Raw genomic sequence first — 25,431 nt, forward strand, 5'->3', positions numbered from 1 at the left:
CCACTGCATAAGGATTAACCGCAAATCCTGCCTGACAGAAGTGTGCTTTCTCTCTCCTCGACTTCCTGTCAGAAATATCACCTCAATCCAAATACGTTTTTTGGACCTAATGGTGTGTTGCTTGAAGAAAACACTCATAAACTAACAAAACACACACTGCACACCAGTGTTCTCTGCACTCATTTTTAGAATAGAATAGAATAGAAAAGAATCCTTTATTTTGGTCACACATTATACACACAGGTTTTTGCATATATACAGTGAAATGTATAAATTTTCACATATCCCAGCTAAGCTGGGGTCAGAGTGCAGAGTCAGCCATGGTACAGCGCCCCTGGAGCAGATAGGGTTAAGAGCCTTGCTCAAGGGCCCAACAGTGGCATCTTGGTAGTGCTGGGGCTTGAACCCCCGACCTTCTGGTAAGTAACCCTGAAAGAATTGCTTCAATGTTACTTGTTTTTTAGTGAATTTTGTAATAACTGCAATTTTCACACAGTTTTCACTGAATCTAAGCGGAATTGACCCAATCCCATCTGTCACAGGACAGATCATAGTTTGAGAGACCTGATTACAGTCAACTCAATTTTAACAAAATGTGTAGTTATGGCATTTTTCCATTGCATGGACTTACAGCAAAAGTTGTGAGATAAAAAGACTGTGAAAATAATGCCAAGACAACATGTCTTTCTATTTGCGTTGACTTCACTGGATGCACTCAAAAACAAACATAGAGCGTACCAGTGTAGTCCGATATGGCAACGAATGACTCGTATTAGCAGATTCTTTATTGAATCGCATAAAGCGTCTAACAAGCTTATCAGGCAAATTCTTCCCTGAGTGAACACATTCAATCCATCAGAGCAATTTCCAACCAAATGACTCTTTAAGGGCTGGATCTTTGAGGATCACTTAAAAAGACTCACAACCTAAAAACATAATCATTTTGAATCAGTCAGATAAATTCTTCCTTGAATTAACTCAATGAATCTGTTCAAAGTGATTTCAAATCAAATGACTCTGAGCCGGTTCTTTAATAAATTATGCAAGAAGCATATCAATCTCACAAGCTCTCGGTTTGAATTTGTGTTACATATTCTTCCCTGAGTAAACTCACTGAATCTGTTAAGTAACTGAATTATTATCTGACCAACTTGCCCGACTCAGTTTTTACTTTTAATGAGGATACATGAAAACATTAAACTGTGAATTTAATATTTAAAACATTGAAATATGTTACCAAAATAGTATTATGTATGAAAACACTGATGCACACACACACACTGATGCACACATCCCCATGGGCTCCCCACTCTGTATAAATAGGTGCATGTGGACTTTGTCTTTTGAGTGATGATTCGAATCGGATGACCGACCTCATATGCAGCCTCATTTGGTGAACAAAAGTCTGTCTTTTGTCGGGGTGATGGGGTTAAGAGAGCTCATTTCATGGTAGTTTATTTGCTTCGCTCCCAAAGGGACATCCCTTCATGAGTACTATCAACTCTACCAGCTGGCTCTGGGACGGGACAGCACCCCCCGTTAAAACTCAAGTCCCATTTAAACAGCATGTAAGCCAGCTGAGATGACAGGGTGGTGGTGTTTCTTTTTTTTTTATTAGCAATGATTCATGCAAATAGTTACCAGTGCCATTTTCAATATGTAGTTCATTTAGTTTTCCGTTGAGTATGCACAAACAACAGGCCTATATTCAGATTCTATATTCAGATTTTAGTGCATACTAAATAATATAATCAAATTAGTGTTAATTCTCCATTCTTTTGTTTTCTTGCATTGGTTTTTGGTAAACACTTTATACTGATTTAACTTACAATATTAAAACATCCACTTACAAAGTGTACTTTGCTGAATTGAAAGCCTAAGCTGTTTTGCTGGTCTTAGCTTGTCTCAAAGACTAGTCTGGCTGGTCAATTGGCTGGTTTTAGATTGGTTTTGATCACTTTTTAGAGACCAGTTTTAACCAGCTTTTATATGGCAGTGCAAAAAAAAAAAAAAAGTATTACCAAGTTTTTAAATATATACACCATGGTTATTGTCATGATTTTTGATCACACTTCACTTAAGGTGTATGTGTTTTGTGATTATTAATATTAGACGGCCCTCCCTCCAATTTAGGAGCTAGAGTTATAAAACATTATCCACATGGACAATTCAATTAATTAACATTTCAATTGGAGGGAGTTGGTCTATAATAATCTGAAGGAATTGAGAACAGCCTAACCCTTTAGAGCTCTTTGTATCATCAAATCAAGGAACACACAGTTGTAATAAAATGAGTTTTATTTACAAAAATATAAACAAGAATAACTAGCAAAACCATCAAAATGGTACTAATATGCTAAAAGATTCAATAAATGAATTGGTAAATAAAGTGCATAGGAAGGAAAGATGTAAATGGTTGAATTGAATGTAGCAATGGCAAAATATGACTATTATGATAGATAAATTGTTGTTTCTCTGTTAATAAGGTGAAAACGTTATTCCCAATTAAGCAAATATCGCAAAGATTATTTGTAAAACATTTGATACACAGGATGTGTAATCTAGTAGTTTACAATAATGCCAATATCTATTTTTCCTTGATTTATTGATGGGTTTAGTGATGATGACTTCTTCCACTGGGGGTCAGGGCCACGTAACATTGGGAAATTAGCTGAATTCCGTTTCAACAGCCTTGGTCACGAAAGAGCTGAAGAATCTGATCTCCTGGAGGCACAAAGAGGGTCTTGCAATCTGGAACACGCAGATATACAGCCCTTATATCAGTGCAAGATTCATCATCTGGAACACGCAGATGCATGAAACTTGAAGAGAAGGTTTGCCCGCCAGATCTAAACCTTGTCGCTGTAGTTATCTCCCTGGTATAGGGATTCCAAACTTGGCATTGCAATAGCCTCTTGTAGTGAGACTTGGTACTTGGTCGATCATCTACTGTCTCTCGGATGGGCATTGGGAACGTTGGGTGATCTGTTATCCTCTCTCTATCTGTGAATTGAGAACTAAGCACGTTGTATGGTTTGTATTCTGTTACATCTCCTACCACTGAGGCCAGAGATTCAGAATGTTGATTATTATTCTGTTATTGCTCCCGAACTCGAACACCCGGGAACTCAGAACGTTGATTATTATTCTGTTATTGTTCCTGAATTCGAACAGCCGGGAACAGAGAACGGAGAAGTGATATAGAAGTGTATCATGTTAAGGACCTTCTGGATGGGGACTCGGGACAAATGTTTGGTCATCTGGACCCACACAGTGTGGCTCACCCTCACTTCTCTGTGTGGAACATTTGCATATTTTAAAGTACATAGTTAGAACATTGTCTTATAAGTCACATCTATGCATTGTTCCTTTTTCAAACCTCTTCAATATTTCTGAAGATATAAAGACCAAACATGATATTGAAAGATTAAATATTACGCATGTACTATTTATACCACCATAGTTCAGTTTTGTGTGAACTATTGTGCTAAATAAACAACTTCAATTTACATAAACAGTTCTGTGAAGAGAACTGATATGCTGCAGTTGGTGTCCATGTTAGGAGTAAATGTTGGTGTTATGATTTGTCTTCATGGCTTCTTTGTTTCAGCATTTGCCACATGGTAAATGAATGCTTCTTTGTGAGGTCTTGGAGAATTTTTATGGCCCTCTGGTCTTAGGTCAAACTTAGGATGGGGGTTTAAAAGGTTGCTAAGAAACCACTCATGGACCAACGAGAAGTCTTTTCCAACGTGTTGGAAACTATCTGGTAGTTGTCCGAGCAGCTTATCTGATGGCTGTGCATGGCATTTTTTTGTGTTGGTCTGCCACGATCCAATCAAAATGGAGCCACTCATCTTTGCCTTTACAGTTAGGGAGGGGCACATAATCTGGCTCCTAGAATGCCATTTGGTCCAATTATTCACCACATAAATCTATGGTATTTTTTAAAATACATGGAGGCCCATGTATATACTGTGGTATTTGAATATGGAATTATTCATTACCCTTGTATTACTGTGTTTTTTTAAGAGATGTTCCATGGTGGTAGTAGTTGATGCACCTTCTAGTGCCTTGTAAATACAATGGTATTAAGACTGTGGTAATTATTTAGTACCATGGTATATACAAAATTAGCATGGTATTACCATGTGTTTTGAGCATTTACTATAGTAATACTTTGGTATACTTTAAAGTATATTGAAGTACTTTATAAATATGTGTATATGTAAATATGATAATCATTCAGTACCGGGTTATGCTAAATTACTGGTTAAAGAAATTTCTAGCATTTTGAGTGTACATTTTGTGTTTCTGTGTTATATAAACTAATAATATTTATTAATGACTTATTCATTAAACTATTTTTGAATGCTATAGAACTGTAGCACTCAATGTATTAATGAATTAACTATTTCTGTTTATGAATCACATTGGTTTCAATGTTCTCTCATTCTCCAGGTTCACCTGCGTTCTGCTGAGAGGCTCAGAGAATTGTGTTGTGCAAACAGAGGCACATTCATAAAAGTAGGCCAGCACTTGGGAGCCCTGGACTATCTTCTTCCTGAGGAGTACACACGCACACTGAAGGTCCTCCACAGCAAAGCTCCTCAGAGCTCGATGGAGGAGATCAGACAGGTCATCCGAGAAGACCTTGGAAAAGAGGTAAGTCTGTCTGTGCTTGTGTGTTAGAGTTTATACATGAGTGACTATACTTAAAATTTGCGGATGTGCAAATTGTTTTCATTTAAGAGGAGGGTCTACCTTTTATTTTTCTATTACTTGAGCTCTTGCAGATACACCTATACAAACCTGTTTATTTTAACTATTTCATTTGGTGGGGCAGAAATTACACACTGCACCATTATAGACAACACAAATGCATTTAACTTTTAAAATGTGTCAATTTTCTGAGTTCAACAGAATATTGAACAGGTACGGAAGAGGATTAGGGCCAAGCAATTATAAAAAAAAATAAAGCCATCTCGAGATTAAAGTCATTATAATGCGAGATTAAACTCGTTAAATTTCGAGAAAAAAGTCGAAATACAATCTTGAGAATAAACTCATTAAATATCGAGATTAAAGTCATTATAATGCGAGATTAAACTCGTTAAATTTCGAGAAAAAAGTCGAAATACAATCTTGAGAATAAACTCATTAAATATCGAGATTAAAGTCATTATAATGCGATATTAAACTCGTTAAATTTCGAGAAAAAAGTCGAAATACAATCTTGAGAATAAACTCAAATTTAATGAGTTTAATCTCGCATTATAATGACTTTATTCTCAATATTTAATGAGTTTATTCTCAAGATTGTATTTCGACTTTTCTCGAATTTAACAGTTTAATCTCGCATTATAATGACTTTAATCTCGATATTTAATGAGTTTATTCTCAAGATTGTATTTCGACTTTTTTCTCGAAATTTAACGAGTTTAATCTCGCATTATAATGACTTTATTCTCGAGATGGTTTTATTTTTTTATTATTGCTTGGCACTAATCCTCTTCCGTAAACAGGCAATCATCTTGGATGGAATTTAATTTTATCTCTCAAGATTTGATTGGAAAATCAAACAATAAAAAATATATTATTGGCTAATATTATTTTATTCCACCCTCATGGCCATGATTACACCTGGAGAAAATGTATTTGAGAAAACTATTACATTTAAATGGCAATTATGAAAACATACCTCTTTTTTCTTTAGAATAACATGCACGAATAATTTGTGCACAGTAAGAGAGGGGCAATTATTTAACAACTATCATACATGGTTGGCAGGGTTAATGTCATATGAGAGGAATGAGCAAAGAAAAGCAGTGTATGAGGGCTGAGGTTTCCCATGTCATGTCCCTGAAAGTGCTCCGTCTGAGGAATGTTTTAACAGGTTTTTTAATACGGGCTTTGGTTATGGTGGAGATAATGGTTCTGTTCTAAATATGAGGTGTTTTCAGATCATCTATCAGCTCTTGTCCCAGTATTTTGTGTTCACAATTGGCTTTTTTGTCAATTGTTACCTATAATATTAAGGAACAAGGCCATTCCCAAATAATCACCACTGATTTTTCTGATTTTAATATATTTGTTGCCTTTTTAATGGTACTTGCTTAGGCACGCATCTTTATTACTGTCGCTCAAAATTTAAACAAACCCCTAACCTTAACACATTTTTTTTTCTCCCCACATTGGCATGCCCAATTCCCAATGTCCTCGTCATGGCATAGTGCCTCAATCCGGGTGGTCGGCGGACGAATCTCAGTTGCCCCCATAACCGAGACGTCAATCCACGCACCCGATCATTTGGCTTGTTGAGCACGTTACCGCAGAGACCTAGCGTGTGGAGACTCAAGCTATTCTCTGCGGCATCCACCCACAACTCACCATGTGCCCCACCGAGACCAAGAACATTATACATTATAGCGACCACGAGGAGGTTAACATGACGTAACTTTACCCACCCTAGCAACCGGGCCAATTGGGTGCTTTAGAGACCTGGCTGGAGTCACTCAGCACGCCCTGGAATCGAACTCGCGATTCCAGGGGTGGTAGTCAGCAGCTTTACTCGCTGAGCTACTTGCACTGCTACTTTTTGTTATATGAACATGAATGACATCAAATTGTATGACTTGATTCACGCTGAAGTATGCTATTACTTTTTTAAGCGATCAGACCACAACCAGGGCTGTATCTAGGTACTAGAATATTATTAAAGACTTTGAGACAACCACACATATTACCCTAGCATCATGGCAGTGAGTTTTGTATGGGCAAGCTCATTATCTTAAAAATATGCACAATTCTGGTGTTATTGTTAATAGCCTGCCACCATCTCTCTAAATACTATTATTGTTAACAAATGGCCCCTAAGGCTTGTTGTTCAAATTCCTTGATCAAATTTACCTTTGTGCACTTTTTCTCCCTGCCTTGGGCTTGAAACTAGGTAGTGTTGAGTAATTAGCTACATTTTCAACAGAATGTGATAATTACTCTTTGATAAATATTAGCATTTTTGAACTATTAGAGTGTCTCATCCTTTTCCAGTCCCACTACCCAACCATCCTTTACTGTGGGCTGGAGGTTAATGCTGTTCTCCTGCACACAATGTTTCTTGAGGGGTTTTAGAAAGCCATACATTGCAAAAGGATAAAACTACAAGCTATACCATGTATTTGCAATGAATGGTAAAATAATAGCAACATATAGCTTTTAAGGAACAGAAAACATGAGAACTGATGCATATTGAATTTCTCAGGGTTTACAAGGCTAATTTGCTTCTAAATAAAATGTGTGGTTGAAATGATAAACGTTTGATTTAATATATTTGATTGACTGGACAAGGCCCAGATTTAATGCTACTGCAAATGTTAGTTGATATGATATTTTGCTCTTTGGGACAATTTCAAATTATGCTTTGATAACATGGATCATAATACTACCATTCAAATTTTTTTTTTTTACATTTTAGAATAATTTAAATATGGAAAAACTATGGAATAATAGAAATGGAAATATGGGAATTATGTTGTGACCAAAAAAAAAAATCAAAAATAAATCAAAGCTGTTATATTTTAGCATCTTCAAAGTGGCCACACTTTTTCTTTTTTTTTTGTAGGCATGTACTCAACATTTTCTAACCCAACATCTTGAGGTATCACCCTGGGATTCTTTTTTAAACGAAAGTGCTGGGCTTTTCTTAATTATTTGGTCCAAGTCATCCATTTCAAAAACGTGTCTTTAATTTTTTATAAAATTATAGTTTTGTAATTAAATAAATTAATATGTTGGCACAATTATATTTTTGTCTACAAAACAAATTTCAACCATTTAAGCATACACCTTCAGATCAAAAGGTTTTTAAGATCTTGAGAAACATTTCAGGCAATTGACCAAAGCCCAAACTTTTGAATGGTAGTATATACAGTGTGTATATATATATATATATATATATATATATATATATATATATATATAAATATATATATATATATATATATATATATATATATATATATATATACATATATATATATATACATATATATACATATATACATACATACATATATGGGAGCTTAGCCATTTCAAAATAGGAGTCCCATTTGTATTTTGGGCATCTTTATAATTAAAAGTCCCACACTACTACAGTATATATATATATATATATATATATATATATATATATATATATATATATATATATAGCTCACTCAGTCCATTGCTTATTGCGTCTTACTGTGACATGAAGACATAAACTCTTGCTATTATGATTAGAGAAACTTTACCTTAAAATGACTGGTAAAAAATTTCATTCACTAGTTGCTGCTTTTATCCAATTTTAAGAGGGAAAATAACAAGAAACAGGCAGGGTCGGAAATAGTTTCATTGTCTTATAAAAACTGGACAAATTGGGAGAATCCACTTCTCCAACACTATCCTTTGCATTGATGTAATACTTCACAAATTCCAAATTTTTTAAATGTCACACCCTCTCTCTCTTTTGCAAGCACACACATTATCCCTTACCTTTGTGGTGTCCCACCAACCAACAGGTGTTTGTAGAGGATGTGATTGGCTCTTATGAACGATAATTCATTATTTTGAGCCAGTCACTATGTCCTGTTCATAATGTTATGGAGTCGAACAAAAGAATCGATTCCTGTATCAGAGTTGTCTCCGATTTTAGTCAGAGTCGAGGATTCGACTCTTTTGTAGTCGACTCACCATCACTAGTGAAAAGCAGCTCGAGACACACTGGTGGTGGTCATATATCTCTAAAGATGTTTTCAACAAGATGATATCTGACGAAACCGCATATAAACGCACACAACCCGATTGTTGTCAATGGTGACTAGATTTAAAATTATTGTCACAATCAATTATTTTTGGTCGCATTTGTGACCGCATTTAGTCTGGAGCCCTGTATGATTATCTCATGATTTGGTTTGATATTTAATATATGATATAAGAACACTTAAATGATAAAGTATGCCAGAATTCTTTAAATGTTTGCGCAAAATGCTATTTCAAATTTCTCATCAAAATACAGTTCTTTAATACACAATATAACTGTTCAAAGTTTAAATAATAAGAATTTCTCATATACCTTTCTCTATAAGAAAAGATCACAAATAAATTATCCTTCAGAAATAGTGGGCTACACTTCGATGATAAACGTGAGTCGGACCATCACTCCTGGTGTGACAAAACCACAACTCATCAGTGAAGAACACTTTTTGCCAGTCCTGTCTGGTCCAGCGAAGGTGAGTTTGTGCCCATAGGCGACGATGTCTGGTAACAGTGTTGCCGGTGATGTCTTTGCAACAGGCTTACAAGCCATCAGTCCAGCCTCTCTCAGCCTATTGCGGACAGTCTGAGCACTGATGGAGGGATTGTGCGTTTCTGGTGTAACTCGGGCAGTTGTTGCTGCAATCCTGTACCTATCCCGTAGGTGTGATATTCAGATGTACCGATACTGTGCAGGTGTTGTTACATGTGGTCTACCACTGCGAGGAAGATCAGCTGTCCTTCCTGTCTCCCTGTAGCGCTGTCTTAGGCGTCTCACAGTACGGACATTGCAAATTATTGCCCTGGCCACATCTGCAGTCCTCATGCCTCAATGCAGCATGCCTAAGGCACATTCACGCAGAGGAGCAGGAACACCCTGGGCATCTTTCTTTTGGTGTTTTTCAGAGAAAGCTCTCTTTAGTGTCCTAAGTTTTTATAAGTGTGACCTTAATTGCCTACCGTCTGTAAGCTGTGAGTGTCTTAATGACTGATCCACAGGTGCATGTTCATTAATTGTTTATGGTACATTGAACAAGCATGGAAAACATTGTATAAACCCTTTACAATAAGATCTGTAAAGTTATTTGTATTTTTAAAAATGTATCTATAAAATACAGTGTTCTGAAAAATGGACAAAAAGGGAAAAAACAGTTTATAATGATATGAGCTATCAATGTTTGAAATAATTTGTACAATTTACAAGCAATAACACTGAGTTTACATTATTATGTATAACACGTGCTAAAATGGGACTGTCTCTTTAAGAGTTCAATGAGTGCCTCAGTGTTTCGGTTCATTAATGAGAGAGAAGTCTCTCTGTTTGTTTATCACATGTTTTTATCTATCTGTAAAGAACAGAAGGGATATTAAACACATTAGATACATTATTCAATGAAAGTGGAGTATATGGATCTCATCTTTGATGGACACACATTATATGGAAGAAAAGGTTTTAATCTCAAGCACTTTTCAAAAAACAAGACAATATTCTAGGTATTCCAGTGCTTAAAATTCTCAAAGCTAAATTAAAGCACTTTAAGCACTTCAAGGACCTTGTGTGAACCCTGTAACAATGTAGAAAAATGCACAGTAGGGGTAAAATCAAGCAATGGAGAGAATATGATGTTTGACAGGTCATTTTATTTATGATCGCATGGATAGAAAACAATGTTCGAAATGATATGCATTGTATACATATGCTTTAATGTTAACAAATATAATATTGTTGTAAGATTTGTATTTATTTTCAGTTTTATTGTTATTATTTGATGCTTGTTGGTTGCATGCCCTGCAATTATTATTTTTTTTTTTTTCAGGAATACAAAAAATTAAGCAAAACAAATACAAACCTTACATCAGTTTGGGGCAAAATCACAACCTGAGCCTGTGTCTACTTAGCCACGAATGCATAAAGAGGAAGCCTGGCTCTATTAACTGGAAAGACTCTTGCAGAATAGCATTTCAGTTTCTCATGGGCTTAAGGAAGAGTGAATTAAAGAGATGGAGCGAAGGCAAACTGAGAGGAAACCAAGACCAATGTCTGTCTTCCTCCCCACACCTTTGTGATATCAACAATTTCTTATCTTAATGGATCCAGAGGCGCCATAACAGCCTTTTGATTCTGCGTGAGACCATGCCAGGACTCATAAATAAATATGAGGTGCTGGGAGTGTTGGGAGGCAGTAGTTTACCTCACAGAGCAGGAGAATCTCGCTAAAAGCCCTGGCAGAGATTCTGCCCCCCTCTCCCGCGCCAGTACAACCCTGCCAACCAGTCACGGCACGCCACATCGCATACTACAGTCGCGATGAACCGATGTTCATTAAAATCAATTGCCCAGACCTGACACACAGCGTGCTGAGATGCATTTTTCAAACACTGCATTAGGAGAGCAAGCCTCACCTAATCTTCAAATCCACACACAGAGAGAGCGAGATGATAATGGAGTGAGAGAGAGACAAAAGGAGAAAGCAGGAGAATTGTAGGGAATCTTATTGTGACACAGAGACAGACGGATAATTCTCCTGCCGCACCGAGCCCAACGAGCCGTGACGGGTCCATCTCCAGCTCGCGACACACCCACAGCAGTGTCTAAAAAAAAAAGCTATTCCTTTTCAGCATCTACACACACACACCAAGAAAAAAAAAAGCCCAAACCTCTACAAGCCAGTCGCGACCTGGCTGGAATTACGTAATGTTGCAGCCAGTGCAGCTTCTCTACAGGGAGAGAAAGAGTGTGTATGTGTATGTGTTTGTGTGTGTGTGAGAGAGAGAGGAGATGGGAGGAAGGGAAGGCAGTGGAGCAAGGAGTCAGACTGATATATTAGAGCTAATAATTACAATGATAAAACTGTAAAGATGTCGTCATCACCCTAGAGCTGCTGGGTACATGTGTAGCCATTTCAAGGTCAGACGAGGGAGGGCTGCTTTTTAACGGTTACCTGCTCACACTCGTGCTGAGTGATTACAGGTTCCAATTGTCCTTCTCGTTCAAGGTCATTTCACCAGAACTGGGAAGTTCTATGACCTTGACCATTCTTGTTAGAACTGTAGACTAGAAAAGCAATGGGATTTGCGATTGCCTTTGCACAAGACTGCATTTAAAAGACTTGATGGCTACATTTCCTGAAGAAAATGTTAATGGATCATGCCTGTAAAAATGGTACCACCATAATGTTAAGGTGTTGTGGGTGGTCACTGGGTTTGCTATAGATGGTTGCAAACTGGCAATGTAAGTATATGGGATTTTCCGCCTGTAATGTCATGTGTCAGGCAAAACTTTGATGCATGATCCGTTAGAAACATAATAGATCTATTTGAGGCATCATTCTTGTCACTAATGGGACGATTTTTGGAAGATTTATGTGTCAAGTACTAAGGGGATAGGGACCCTAAATCTAACCTTCGATTAGGTATTTTCCCAGGGTATGGAAGACAGACCCGTCCTCAAATCACTTTCACTTACACACATTAAACAAAAATAGTGACAAAACACACAATAAACTTTGTGCACAATTTCTTTTCCTCTGCCTTTATTCCTGCCTTGTTTAAACTTTCGCTGGTAGCGCGTCCTGCACACACAGCTCTCGACAGGCCAAAGTGTTCATGGTGTCAGGTGAGCTTGCAGCGCTTATGTAAGCAAGCCATTCTCGCATGTGCGCCAGTTTGATATGGGAAAATTTCGGTCTGTTCCTCTTACAATACTACATGACTTGAGAATAATTTAAATCTTAGGCACAAGTGCTATGGATGACTTTAAGGTGCTTTTATGTGTGATTTTGGAGCTTGGACAGCCACAAACATCCCTCTCAACCCTCTCATCTCTCAATCTTGTGTTTCAAAAGCATATTGCTTTTGAACGACGAGGGTGAGTACATTTTGGCAGAAAAGTCCGTTTGTATTTCAGTGGTTATTAAAGTTTGTCAGAATCATTAATCAAGAAATTTTTGTCCAGATGTCCTCCTGACCGTTACTGAAACAGCGTGTAGATAGCACTTTAACCTGATTTTTTTTTAACCTTTTTTAGTGCTGGTCAGGATGGGCCAATCCCAGTCGTTTAGGTAGATTTTAGAGACAACTAAGGCTTATTTCCATTCACAGGCTAGAATCTTTGCAGTAGTATGCAATAAGGGGGTTATTTTCTCCCCAATATGGTATGCCCAATGCGCATAGATTCTCGTGGTGGCATAGTGACTCGCCTCAATCTGTGTGGTGGAGGTTGAATATCCGTTGCCACTACGTCTGAGACAGTCAGTCCGCGCATCTTATCACGTGGCTTGTTGAGCGCGTTACCGTGGAGACGTAGCGTGTGTGGAGGCTCACACTGTTCTCCGGCATCCACACACAAATCACCACACAGCCCAATGAGAGTGAAAACCACATTATTGCGACCACGAGGAGGTTAACCCAACGTTGCTCTACCCACCCTAGCAACTGGGCCAATTGGTTGCTTTGGAAGCCTGACTGGAGTCACTCAGCATGCCCTGGATTCAACCTTGCGACTCCAGTTGTGGTAGTCAGTGTATTTATTCGCTGAGCTACCCAGGCCCCAGTATCCGTTTTTATAAAAAATAACTATCTAGTGTAAAAATGTATCCAATGAGATATTAAACATTCTGCTAGTTAAATGCAGATGAATAGAGGATTTTCTGATTGGCCAAGCGCCCCCTGGAGTAAGAAAACTTTGTGCCTCATGTAATATTCATTGGCTGACAACATTTGCAATGTGTTCATGTCCAAGGGTTGCTCCTGCAGCAGCATCACTTTTTTATTTTTATATTTACTTGTTTGATGTTTTGAAAGTCTATAGGCATAATAAAATATATTTATGTATCTACATAACAAAGTATTCACAAATAACAGAACAACCTAGTGATCCTCATTAATTTAGTAGAAAGGTTTTCTTGTTTCAAAGGGTGTCATGAACCAAACTAATTGATAATCCACTGCCCTAAAACCCATTTCTTCTTCTTTTGCGAAATATTTGGTGTGTACTGTAGCTCATCCCACACCATTTGTTGGACACCCTCTATGACTTATATAAGCAATCATTGTATGCCTGCTGGACAACAAATTTGGTGGATAAAGCCCATAGACTTAACATAGGAAAAGAAACAGTAGGCTCATATCTCCAGAACAGAAAATCGTAGAGACATTTGGGTCTTTTCTTTTAGGCCTGTATGCTAAGTTTAAAGACACCCTAGCAACCACACAACACGGTAGCAACCACTCAGAGCACAATATCTCAGCACTAGAACATCGAAGAGACATACGGGTGGGCTAGTTTTACTTGAAGCAGTGTACTTGGGAATTAGTGGGACATTGTGGTGGTGAGATTTACCACAGCAAGCACCACTCATATCACAATATTAGCAATTAATCCTCATTGTTTTGTTTCAAAGTGTAAAACTAGTTGAATTCATGTAGGTGGTGTATTTAGCATAAAACTAGTGAGAATACATACCGGAAATAGTGTCTACATCCATACACTTACATTGTGACACCTTCACACTTTCATAAAGAATTTCTTGTGTGGTCTGGCTGGAGATAGGGTCAGTCCCAGTTTCATACAGAGTGACGGTTAGGTCTACTATGTATGAGTGATTTCCATATGCAGGTTAACCCAAGAAAGGCCCTGCCATCCATTAACAAGACTCAATTAACCTATTTTGAGACAGTGGGCTGTACAAGGGAGGCTTGAGTATTTGTTATCTACCAGACTTCTCAGCTGCAATTGTCCTACACTGGCAAAAAAATTACATATCCGAGGATTTCCTCAAGCTGTTTTAATTTTTTTGCTTGTGAAATTACACTTTAAACTGCCATTGATATAAAAATGCTCACCTTCATAAATATTCATTCACTGGTACAAGTTCTTGTTGAGTCCAGTGATAAGATCTTTCTGTATGGCCTTCCACAATATTGTTTTTTATGTCACTGTATGGTCTCGTCACTTTTTCTGTGGCAGGGCATGCAATATAATCTCTAATCGACACATAGCTTCTTGTCAAATCCCCCCTCAATTGAGTGATTGCGCCATCTTAACTAAGAAATTAAATAGATCCCATCTCTTTACATCCTCACCTAATATTCTACTGCAAAGAGCAGAGCATTGACCTTGAAAAAGGATAGATCTTGTGTTTTTTTATTTGATAATCTGACACGAGGAAAGGACGTTTTTTTGAAAGAATGCCCTGTTCTTTTCACAGCATTCATGAATATTTGCTAGTGGAATTAGGGGTCAATTTCCAGATTCTCTGTGATGTGGCCTTTGTTAGTGGACTGACAATGTGACTTTTCTGATGGCTAATAATTTTTCAGCGCTTATAATCTGAAATCCAAAGTATCATACAGCAACAATCCATTGTTTAAAGGTGCATTATGTAAGATTCAGAAACCCTTGTTATGAATGACACCTGTAGCCTTTAAATGAACTGTAGCCAGCTACAGTATCTCACCCCTCACATTTTTGTAAATATTTGATTAAATCTTTACATGTGACAACACTGAAGAAATTACACTTTGCTGCAATGTTAAGTAGTGAGTGTACAGCTTGTATAACAGTGTAAATTTGCTGTCCCCTCAACATAACTCAACACACAGCCATTAATGTCTAAACCGCTGGCAACAAAAGTGAGTACACCCCTAAGTGAAAATGTCCAAATTGGGCCCAAAGTGTCAATATTTTGTGTGGCCACCATTATTCTCCAGCACTGCTTTAACCCTCTTGGGCATGGAGTTCACCAAAGCTTCACAGGTTGCCGCTGGAGTCCTCTTCCACTCCTCCATGATGACATCACAGAGCTGGAGGATGGTAGATACCTTGTGCTCCTCCACCTTCCGTTTGAGGATGCCCCACAGATGCTCAATAGGGTTTAGGTCTGGAGACATGCTTGGTCAGTCCATCACCTTCACCCTCAGATTCTTTAGCAAGGCAGTGGTCATCTTGGAGGTGTGTTTGGGGTCGATATCATGCTGGAATACTGCCCTGTGGCCCAGTTTCCGAAGGGAGGGGATCATGCTTTGCTTCAGTATGTCACAGTACATGTTGGCATTCATGGTTCCCTCAATGAACTGTAGCTCCCCTGTGCCGGCAGCACTCATGCAGCCCCAGACCATGACACTCCCACCACCATGCTTGACTGTAGGCATGACACGCTTGACACCATTTGAACCAAATAAGTTTATCTTGGTCTCATCAGACCACAGGACATGGTTCCGGTAATCCATGTCCTTAGTCTGCTTGTCTTCAGCAAACAGTTTGTGGGCTTCTTGTGCATCATCTTTAGAAGAGGCTTCCTTCTGGGACGACAGCCATGCAGACAAATTTGATGCAGTGTGCGGTTTATGGTCTGAGCACTGACAGGCTGACCCCCCACCCCTTCAACCTCTGCAGCAATGCTGGCAGCACTCATACATCTATTTCCCATAGACAACCTCTGGATATGACACTGATCACGTGCACTCAACTTCTTTGGTTGACCATAGTGAGGCCTGTTCTGAGTGGAACCTGTCCTGTTAAACCGCTGTATGGTCTTGGCCACCGTGCTGCAGCTCAGTGTCAGGGTCTTGGCAATTTTCCTATAGCGTAGGCCATCTTTATGTAGAGCAGAAATTCTGTTGAACTTCCAGTGACCAGTATGAGGGAGTGTTAGAGTGATGACACCAAATTTAACACACCTGCTCCCCATTCACACCGGAGACCTTGTAACACTAACGAGTCACATGACACCGGGAGGGAAAATGGCTAATTGGGCCCAATTTGGACATTTTCACTTAGGGCTGTACTCACTTTGGTTGCCAGCGGTTTAGACATTAATGGCTGTGTGTTGAATTATTTTGAGGGGACAGCAAATTTACACTGTTATACAAGCTGTACACTCACTCATTTACATTGTAGCAAAGTGTAATTTGTTCAGTGTTGTCACATGAAAAGATATAATCAAATATTTACAAAAATGTGAGAGGTGTACTCACGTTTGTGAGATACAATACCTATTGCTCGTGTACACACTCTAAATGGATGCGAGCATCGACCAAAACAATGATATAACATACAAAGAGGCTGAACGTGATTCATCTGCATCATTTTAACTAAGGACTAAGTATTTGCTAAGATTTATCCTGTATACCTGACTTTTTGTAGAAAGAGTTGATTGTTTAAATTATTTGAACGTTACGAAGCAAGGTAGATTGCAATTCATCAGCATTAGCAGGCAAGATCAATTTAGCTAAAATTACACAGATCAATCCATATTTCATAAGCTTTGCAGTTATGTAAGCTTACCTGTCCAATAAGAAGAACGCCAATTCAGGGTCGGTTTTGATCCCCAAAACCGAACGAATGTCCCTCCAGGAATCAAATGCCCTGCCAATGTTCACTCTAGTTTTTGCTTGACCACAATCACGTTACTGCTTATCCAGACTGGATTCAGTTGTTAAATGTTTATTTTTTTGGTTTACTCAAAGAGTTTGAGTAGGAGTTGGTGTTGTGCTGGGAGCTGGCCATTTGCTGGATTCCATCTCTAAGATAACGTTACCTTGTGTTGCAGTTTGTTGTCACTGTTGAATAGCGGAAACACTGAGACAAGGCTCTCAGGAGCGCGCATAAACATTCACCCTTCACATGAAAATCAGTCTACAGGCTTTAATAGGCAACCTAGGAAGTCCGAGAAGGGCTCATTATTTAAGTTGCATTACAAGCTATTTACACATTGGCAAAAAAGGCAAATATTACATGAAAATTGTTACATATTGCACCTTTATGTTATTCAAAGGCAAGGGCAATTTTTTTAGACATTGTTTGGACGCTGCTGAAAAAGAAAAACTTGACAAATTGACAGAATAATGAAAATATTTTGGACTTGTGTTAAGTCTTGATGCAAAAAAATGCTAACTGGTGCAAAATCTTTCTTAATTTTGTTTTGTTTGTTGTATCGGATTTGGCATGAACAGTGAGTCCCATGTATCACAAAGAAAACTGAGCATACTTAGTTTGGCGAAAACCCACCGAATCGAATCAGGCTGCATTATAGTTACGTGGTATCAAGACAAAGTTAGCAACTCAGAGTTTGATCCTGAGTTAATAAATAGTTCACAAGCTTGTAAAATTTGATCCAGGCTTCATTAAATACTGGTTTTGTTTTTTACTGTATCGTGTCACCACTTGACCACATTTAAAATCTTGGTCCCGAAGCAAAACCAGTTGAGAAACACTATACTACATAATATATTTATATAACTTTATTTGAGTAAAATAATGAAAATATAATATAATACTTATATATTAAAGGTGATTATTATTAATGGCAGACAATGCATTAATCCATTTTACTAGATTTATGTTAGGTTTGTTTTATTGCAAGAGTGGGTAAATTATCGAGAAAACAATTAGTTTAAATTAATTTAAAAATGCAAGAGTGCAGAAAATCTGTTTCTCGCAAATAAATAGGCCTAATTATGATTAAAAGCTGAATTTCTAAAATTGTTTATTTGAAGTGCGCTTTAAATTGGAGCAAGAGATATGGCCACAGGCCTTGAACTAAGTCTGATAAGCGACCTATGGGATTCATGTCAATTTAGAGAAAAAGTCCACCATATCCAATTGTAAAATTGCCTCTCTATTTCCTCATTTGGACCATGTAACCTCATTCATCTTTAGCCAGGTTACTAGTCTGTGATCTGCCCACTGCAATGTGAGCTCTCTGGCCTGCAGGTCTACGGGTGTCCCTTAGAGAATAGCCTGAGCTCTTGGGGCAGGGATTCATTACAGGAAACCATTAAACAACAGATGGCATGACAAGTCCCAGCCTAGCAGTGGCCTGTGAGTCTGTGCGTTTGATTGTGCGAAAGAATCAGGGCCGTGGAAAGGGGGTGGATCCCTTGGAAATCGCCACCGCTGCTGCCTCATTCTCAGTGACACAAGACCAGTCGAGCATGTAAATGTGCTTCATTTCCTCTAATGATGTGCTGGATGTGTGGCATCATATGGGGCGTGTTTAAGCAGCCCACCGTTACCATCCTGCCAGCACAGACGCAGGGGCTGCAAGAGGAAGAGCAACCGCAACACTCGCTGGGACGGCAGCTGTGATTAATCACCCTTCCCCTAAATCATTTCTTTCTTTCTTTCTTTTTCTTTCTTTCTTTCTTTCTTTCTTTCTTTCTTTCTTTCTTTCTTTCTTTCTTTCTTTCTTTCTTTCCATTTCATTTCCTTCCTTCCTTCCTTCCTTACTTCCTTTCCTTCCTCCTTTTATTCCTTTTTCATTTTCCTTTCTTCCTTCTTTCTTCCTGAAATTTTCCTTTTCATTTTCCTTCCTGTCTTCTTTCCTTTCTTCCTTCCTGAATTTTTCATATTAATTTTCCTTTCTTTCTTTTTTCCATCTCATCTCATTTCTTTTCCTTCCTTTTTATTTATTTTCCATAACTTCCATCCTTCCTACCTTACTACCTTCCTTCCTTCTTTTATTCCTTTTTTCATTTTCTTTCTTTCTTTCTTTCTTTCTTTCTTTCTTTCTTTCTTTCCTGAATGTTTCCTTTTTATTTTCCTTCCTTCCTTCCTTCCTTCCTTCCTTCCTTCCTTCCTTCCTTCCTTCCTTCCATCCTTTCTTCTTTTTTCCATCTCATTTACCTTCCTGGGATGGAAGCTATAATTAATCACCCTGCCCCTAAATCCTCCTATTTATTTTCCTTCCTTCCTTCCTTCCTTCCTTTTAAGATTTTCCTCCCCTCTTTCCTTCTCTTTCTTTCTTTCTTTCTTTCTTTCTTTCTTTCTTTCTTTCTTTTTCTTTCTCTGCTAAATAAATAAAACTATTTGTTCAAAATGCCAAATATTGACTTGTATATTGGTCCATCTCTGTTAACTGTGTGTTTTATATATAATTATTATATATATTACACTAAATATCATAATGCACTGATCTGTCGTTGTGTTTGGATTTATATTAAGTTGATTTTCGGTTGCAGAAAAACTCTTTCCTTTTAGAGAGTATTACGAACTCAGCATTGTACAAACCTGAAGTTATGCATAAAACATTATCTAAGCGCAGCCTGAAACCCCCCAGTTTGTTGTAAATTTGGTCATGAAGCAGACCTCTTGTATCCACTGGGTGTTGATTATATATCTTTTTTATTTTTAACACATGCATGCAGAGGCATTTTCCTTTTCTCTTTCAACTCAGACAGCTTGTGTTAATTCTGCACTAAGCATTTCATTTTCTATCATTTCATCCATAAACAGTTATGCTTTAGAACACCCCATGAAGACACAGGATGTGCTATACACAGTTATCCTGAGCATGATGGTCTGAGAAAAGAGGGCGTGGGCTGGTTGGCATTGGTTTGTGATAGTAAAGGAGCATGTGGTAGGCAGGATATGTTTGGCATTGGTGATGCGTTGGAGCTTGTATATGTAAAGACTTAGCCCTCTTTGCTTCAGTGGTTATCACCCTTGCAGCCTTGCAGGCTGTCCCAGTGCTTCCTGTATCCATATGGACTGTTCCCTACAATCACATGTTTTCCACAACAATGTGTGCCAAACTCTTTACCATTACACCAACACCCTGGCTCAAGACCAGCCTTTGTCCCAAAAATAAGTGTAAATAAAACGAAGCAAAGAGGAAAACTCCTTGTCTTTTCGATTTGAAGACTTGCTTGTTTGGTATTTTTTTAATGGCCTTCTGCTCTTCTAATCTTCTGTTCAATGGATTTTGATTTGAAAAGGTAAAAATTGTGGAATGTGTTTATATACATTTTTAATATAAACAGATTACAAAACATCATAAAGATACTGTTATATTAAACGGATAGTCAGACTCTTAATTCTGATTAAATGAGCAGTTCACAGTAAACTTTACTTTCATATTAATTTTGGTCTTACTCTATTTTCAAGTAAAAATATCTAAACAATCTTAAAACAAAATACATTGATTTTGAGATTTATGCTGATTTTGTAAAAAAAATTTTTTTTGCCAGTTATTAGCTTCCAAATTTACTTGGAAATCTTTTTTTTTAAAAGAAATGGAAATATAGCATTTGTGGTGACATATGTGGTCCTACAGTGTGAATGTGGAATGTGACTCGACAATCTGTCCACTCAGCTTTGAAGGGAAGGCGCTGCTGCTGCACTGCTCTGTGGTGCACTACTCACAATCAAATGTACCTCTCTAGGACATTTCCTCAATGCTAATAATGTAAAAACATTTTCAGACTTTCAATCAAGTGACTTAGCCTTTGTTGGCTAAATTAGAACATTTTTGGTGGCTGTTTATGATAACGAGATATTTAAAAAAAAATTAATAGGAGCAATTGCATTTTGTATTATTATTATTATTATATATTAAATTAGCATATTGTTAGGATTGTTTGTTTTGGCCTTTTATTTTTTATATTTTCTGAGAATAAAGTGTATTTATGACAGGAAACGTAGGGGAAAGAGACATAACATGCGAAAGAATGTGTTCTAACCTCTAGGCCACAACTCAGATTTTATTTTAATTGACTTTTGTCTGACTGCCAAACTTTTTGGCTGACATTCTAAAAATGAAATAATATAATATCACATCCATCACATCAGAGAGAGGAAAAGAGAGATATCAACTCTTGTTGATTTTGATAGGGCACCACAAAGATGGGAATTTTCTTTTTTGTAAAGATGATAAAAATGAATAAAGCAGTGGTGCGTTAGTTCAAAAGCTGATAAATACCCTCTGGGTTTCTCCTCTAGCACGATAAGAGATTAAAATATTACCATAAACACTGCATTATCTCACTCTCCAGAGTTTCTCTCCCATACGCCCTGCAGCAGAATGTTATCTCTCCATCTCCTCAGCATGAATATCTGCTTCATTAGCAAGCCATTCATCCACCCAGCACACTGGCTCTGCTCTGAATAGGACATAACACTGCTCAAAGTGATTGCATGTCTTTTTCTTGTGACACTGGTCCGATGCCAAACCAGTGAGCTGTTGAAAGTTGTTCCCCATTACTGTTTCTATGCATTTGTTTCAATGGCTATAATGGTGTTTGTATGAGAGCATTTTAAAGGCTTTTTTCTATTTAGTAAACCTCAGTCATGTCATTGTTTATCGTAAGTGTCACTACAGAACTGAGAACAAATAATAAAACAGGACAGAACCATTTTAAGAACCATTTTTCTATATTATGCGCACTTGTTTAAGATAATTCACATTCATAAACTCTTTGTTGGCTAAATTTGTTTAAAAATGCACAAACCTTACTTCTGTGAAAAATTGTGAAATCCAAAGCAAAATTGAAAAGATGTTTTGTGCATCTGTAGCCATTTTCTAGCATCCAGCATCTAAATTAGATTATATTGTTTTTTTTTTCATTCACAGGTGGGAAAGAAAAGAAAGTTATGATCAAGTTGAAAAGTTTCTAAAAAGATAGTCCATGCCTATTATGAATGACTCATTTTTGTGATTTTAGATGTTGTTTAATAATTGCAAAATATACTTTCCGAGGCAGCCAGGGGTTGCATACAGAATGACTAATCATTATTGTTCTGAATTGTTTTTTGTTTTTGTTTTTTTGTTTTTCTCCAAATTGTGTAACTTTTTAAATAAATGCCTCAATATAAATGCATAATTTTTTTAAATTAAAGGCACTTGTTGTTTTATGAGAATTCACTTGAACAAATATCTAGGAAACAATGTTGCTTAGAAGTTGGGGGTGACAACTTTAATATATAAGTATTATATTATATTCTGATTATTTTATTAAAATAAAGTTATATAAATATATTATGTAGTATAGTGTTTCTCGACTGGTTTTGCTTCAGGCCCAAGATTTTACATTCAACATCAAGTGGTGACCAGATACAGTAAAAAACATAACCTGTTTTAATGAAGCCTGTATCGCTTTTTATTTTATCTTGCAGAGTTTTGTTCATGGTTTTCAAGTATAAGGGTATTCATAAATGTACATTGTTATTTTTTTTTGCTGTTGTTCATGTCAACAGCACGAAAACCCCTTTTTAAAGTTGGTGAGCCTATTTATATGAGCCATTCTATTTATTGTCCAGTTTATTTCCTTATATCAAACATCATTCAGACAGAACATGTATTACACAGTAGAAAAACCTTTTCCATAATTTATCCATAAGTCTTTGAGGTCCAGACTTTTATATACAGTGAGGAAAATAAGTATTTGAACACCCTGCTATTTTGCAAGTTCTCCCACTTAGAAATCATGGAGGGATCTGAAATTGTCATCGTAGGTGCATGTCCACTGTGAGAGACATAATCTAAAAACAAAAATCCAGAAATCACAATGTTTAATTTTTAAACTATTTATTTGTATGATACAGCTGCAAATAAGTATTTGAACACCTGTCTATCAGCTAGAATTCTGACCCTCAAAGACCTGTTAGTCTGCCTTTAAAATGTCCACCTCCACTCCATTTATTATCCTAAATTAGATGCACCCGTTTGAGTTAGTTAGCTGCATAAAGACACCTGTCCACCCCATACAATCAGTAAGAATCCAACTACTAACATGGCCAAGACCAAAGAGCTGTCCAAAGACACTAGAGACAAAATTGCACACCTCCACAAGGCTGGAAAGGGCTACGGGAAATTGCCAAGCAGCTTGGTGAAAAAAGGTCCACTGTTGGAGCAATCATTAGAAAATGGAAGAAGCTAAACATGACTGTCAATCTCCCTCGGACTGGGGCTCCATGCAAGATCTCACCTCGTGGGGTCTCAATGATCCTAAGAAAGGTGAGAAATCAGCCCAGAACTACAGGGGAGGAGCTGGTCAATGACCTGAAAAGAGCTGGGACCACCGTTTCCAAGGTTACTGTTGGTAATACACTAAGGCGTCATGGTTTGAAATCATGCATGGCACGGAAGGTTCCCCTGCTTAAACCAGCACATGTCATGGCCCGTCTTAAGTTTGCCAATGACCATTTGGATGATCCAGAGGAGTCATGGGAGAAAGTCATGTGGTCAGATGAGACCAAAATAGAACTTTTTGGTCATAATTCCACTAACCGTGTTTGGAGGTAGAAGAATGATGAGTACCATCCCAAGAACACCATCCCTACTGTGAAGCATGGGGGTGGTAGCATCATGCTTTGGGGGTGTTTTTCTGCACATGGGACAGGGTGACTGCACTGTATTAAGGAGAGGATGACCGGGGCCATGTATTGCTGAGATTTTGGGGAACAACCTCCTTCCCTCAGTTAGAGCATTGAAGATGGGTCGAGGCTGGGTCTTCCAACATGACAATGACCCGAAGCACACAGCCAGGATAACCAAGGAGTGGCTCTGTAAGAAGCATATCAAGGTTCTGGCGTGGCCTAGCCAGTCTCCAGACCTAAACCCAATAGAGAATCTTTGGAGGGAGCTCAAACTCCGTGTTTCTCAGCTGACAGCCCAGAAACCTGACTGATCTAGAGAAGATCTGTGTGGAGGAGAGGGCCAAAATCCCTCCTGCAGTGTGTGCAAACCTGGTGAAAAACTACAGGAAACGTTTGACCTCTGTAATTGCAAACAAAGGCTACTGTACCAAATATTAACACTGATTTTCTCAGGTGTTCAAATACTTATTTGCAGCTGTATCATACAAATAAATAGTTAAAAAATCATACATTGTGATTTCTGGATTTTGTTTTTTAGATTATGTCTCTCACAGTGGACATGCACCTACGATGACAATTTCAGACCCCTCCATGATTTCTAAGTGGGAGAACTTGCAAAATAGCAGGGTGTTGAAATACTTATTTTCCTCACTGTACATGTCCTTATATTTACAGTGCAATATCATATAAGCACATGAATGACATGAATGTTAGTTACATAATTACTGATGTTAGGTCAATTTAGCTAGTCTTTCTTAAAAAATTAAAAATAGTAATAGTATTTGTTATATAAAAAATAGCCTAAACATATTTAGAAACTTTAACTACAACTACCACAGTAGTAATTAATGTGGTCTAATAGATTCCTACTAATATATTATTAAATACACATTTTTTGGTCAAAATACCACAGTTAATGTTATTTTGAGTAAGGTGATGAGGTGTAATTTGTAAAACCTTTACTTTGGCACATGGCTCAGTGTAATTCCTTATTCTTGTGCTGTTTATAATGTCAGGGCTGTCTAGCTGTTTAAGACGTTTGACTTCCTACATGGTGCTTTAAACTAAATGCTTACTAGAATTCAAATGGGTTGCATAGGTTTTGTGGTCTGCGCTGCACACACTCCAGAGATAACGTAAACAGAGCAGATTACCGGCACGGGTGGTTCTGTGAAGGCTTGCGCCGCGCTTATGCAAAAACTAGGCTTTAATCGCAAGTTTCATGATGCGTGTTTCAGATGAGAAGCATATTTAGCACATGTAAAGTGTCAAACTCGAAATTAATATTAAATTTGCCTTGGTGGCCTGAAAGTTTGCTTGGGTAGCTGCCACGACCATGACCCATGACCACGAGAACTGGATTGCTCACGATGTCATATCAGTGAAGCCATTGCACCACCATATTGCTATACCCAAACATTCCTGAAATGTTTCCTGTTTCATGAAAGCCTGAGCAATTTATGTCTATCTACTGTATATCAAACAGTATCCACCTCTAACAAACGTAATCAGCAAATAGATCAGCTGAATGTAAAAAAGTT

The 25,431-nt window shown here is 37.7% G+C and overlaps 1 protein-coding gene across 1 annotated transcript in view; it reads left to right on the forward strand.

Annotated features, from left to right (window-relative positions):
• The window catches only part of LOC127656965 (aarF domain-containing protein kinase 1-like), a 175,034-nt gene that overhangs the window by 62,960 nt on the left and 86,643 nt on the right, over positions 1–25,431 (forward strand). The window contains exon 4 of the mRNA XM_052145559.1: positions 4,462–4,665. Within this exon, the coding sequence (XP_052001519.1) occupies positions 4,462–4,665 (204 nt within the window). The remainder of the gene's footprint in view (positions 1–4,461; positions 4,666–25,431) is intronic.

Source organism: Xyrauchen texanus, chromosome 16 (assembly GCF_025860055.1).
Source record: "Xyrauchen texanus isolate HMW12.3.18 chromosome 16, RBS_HiC_50CHRs, whole genome shotgun sequence".
NCBI lineage: Eukaryota > Metazoa > Chordata > Actinopteri > Cypriniformes > Catostomidae > Xyrauchen > Xyrauchen texanus.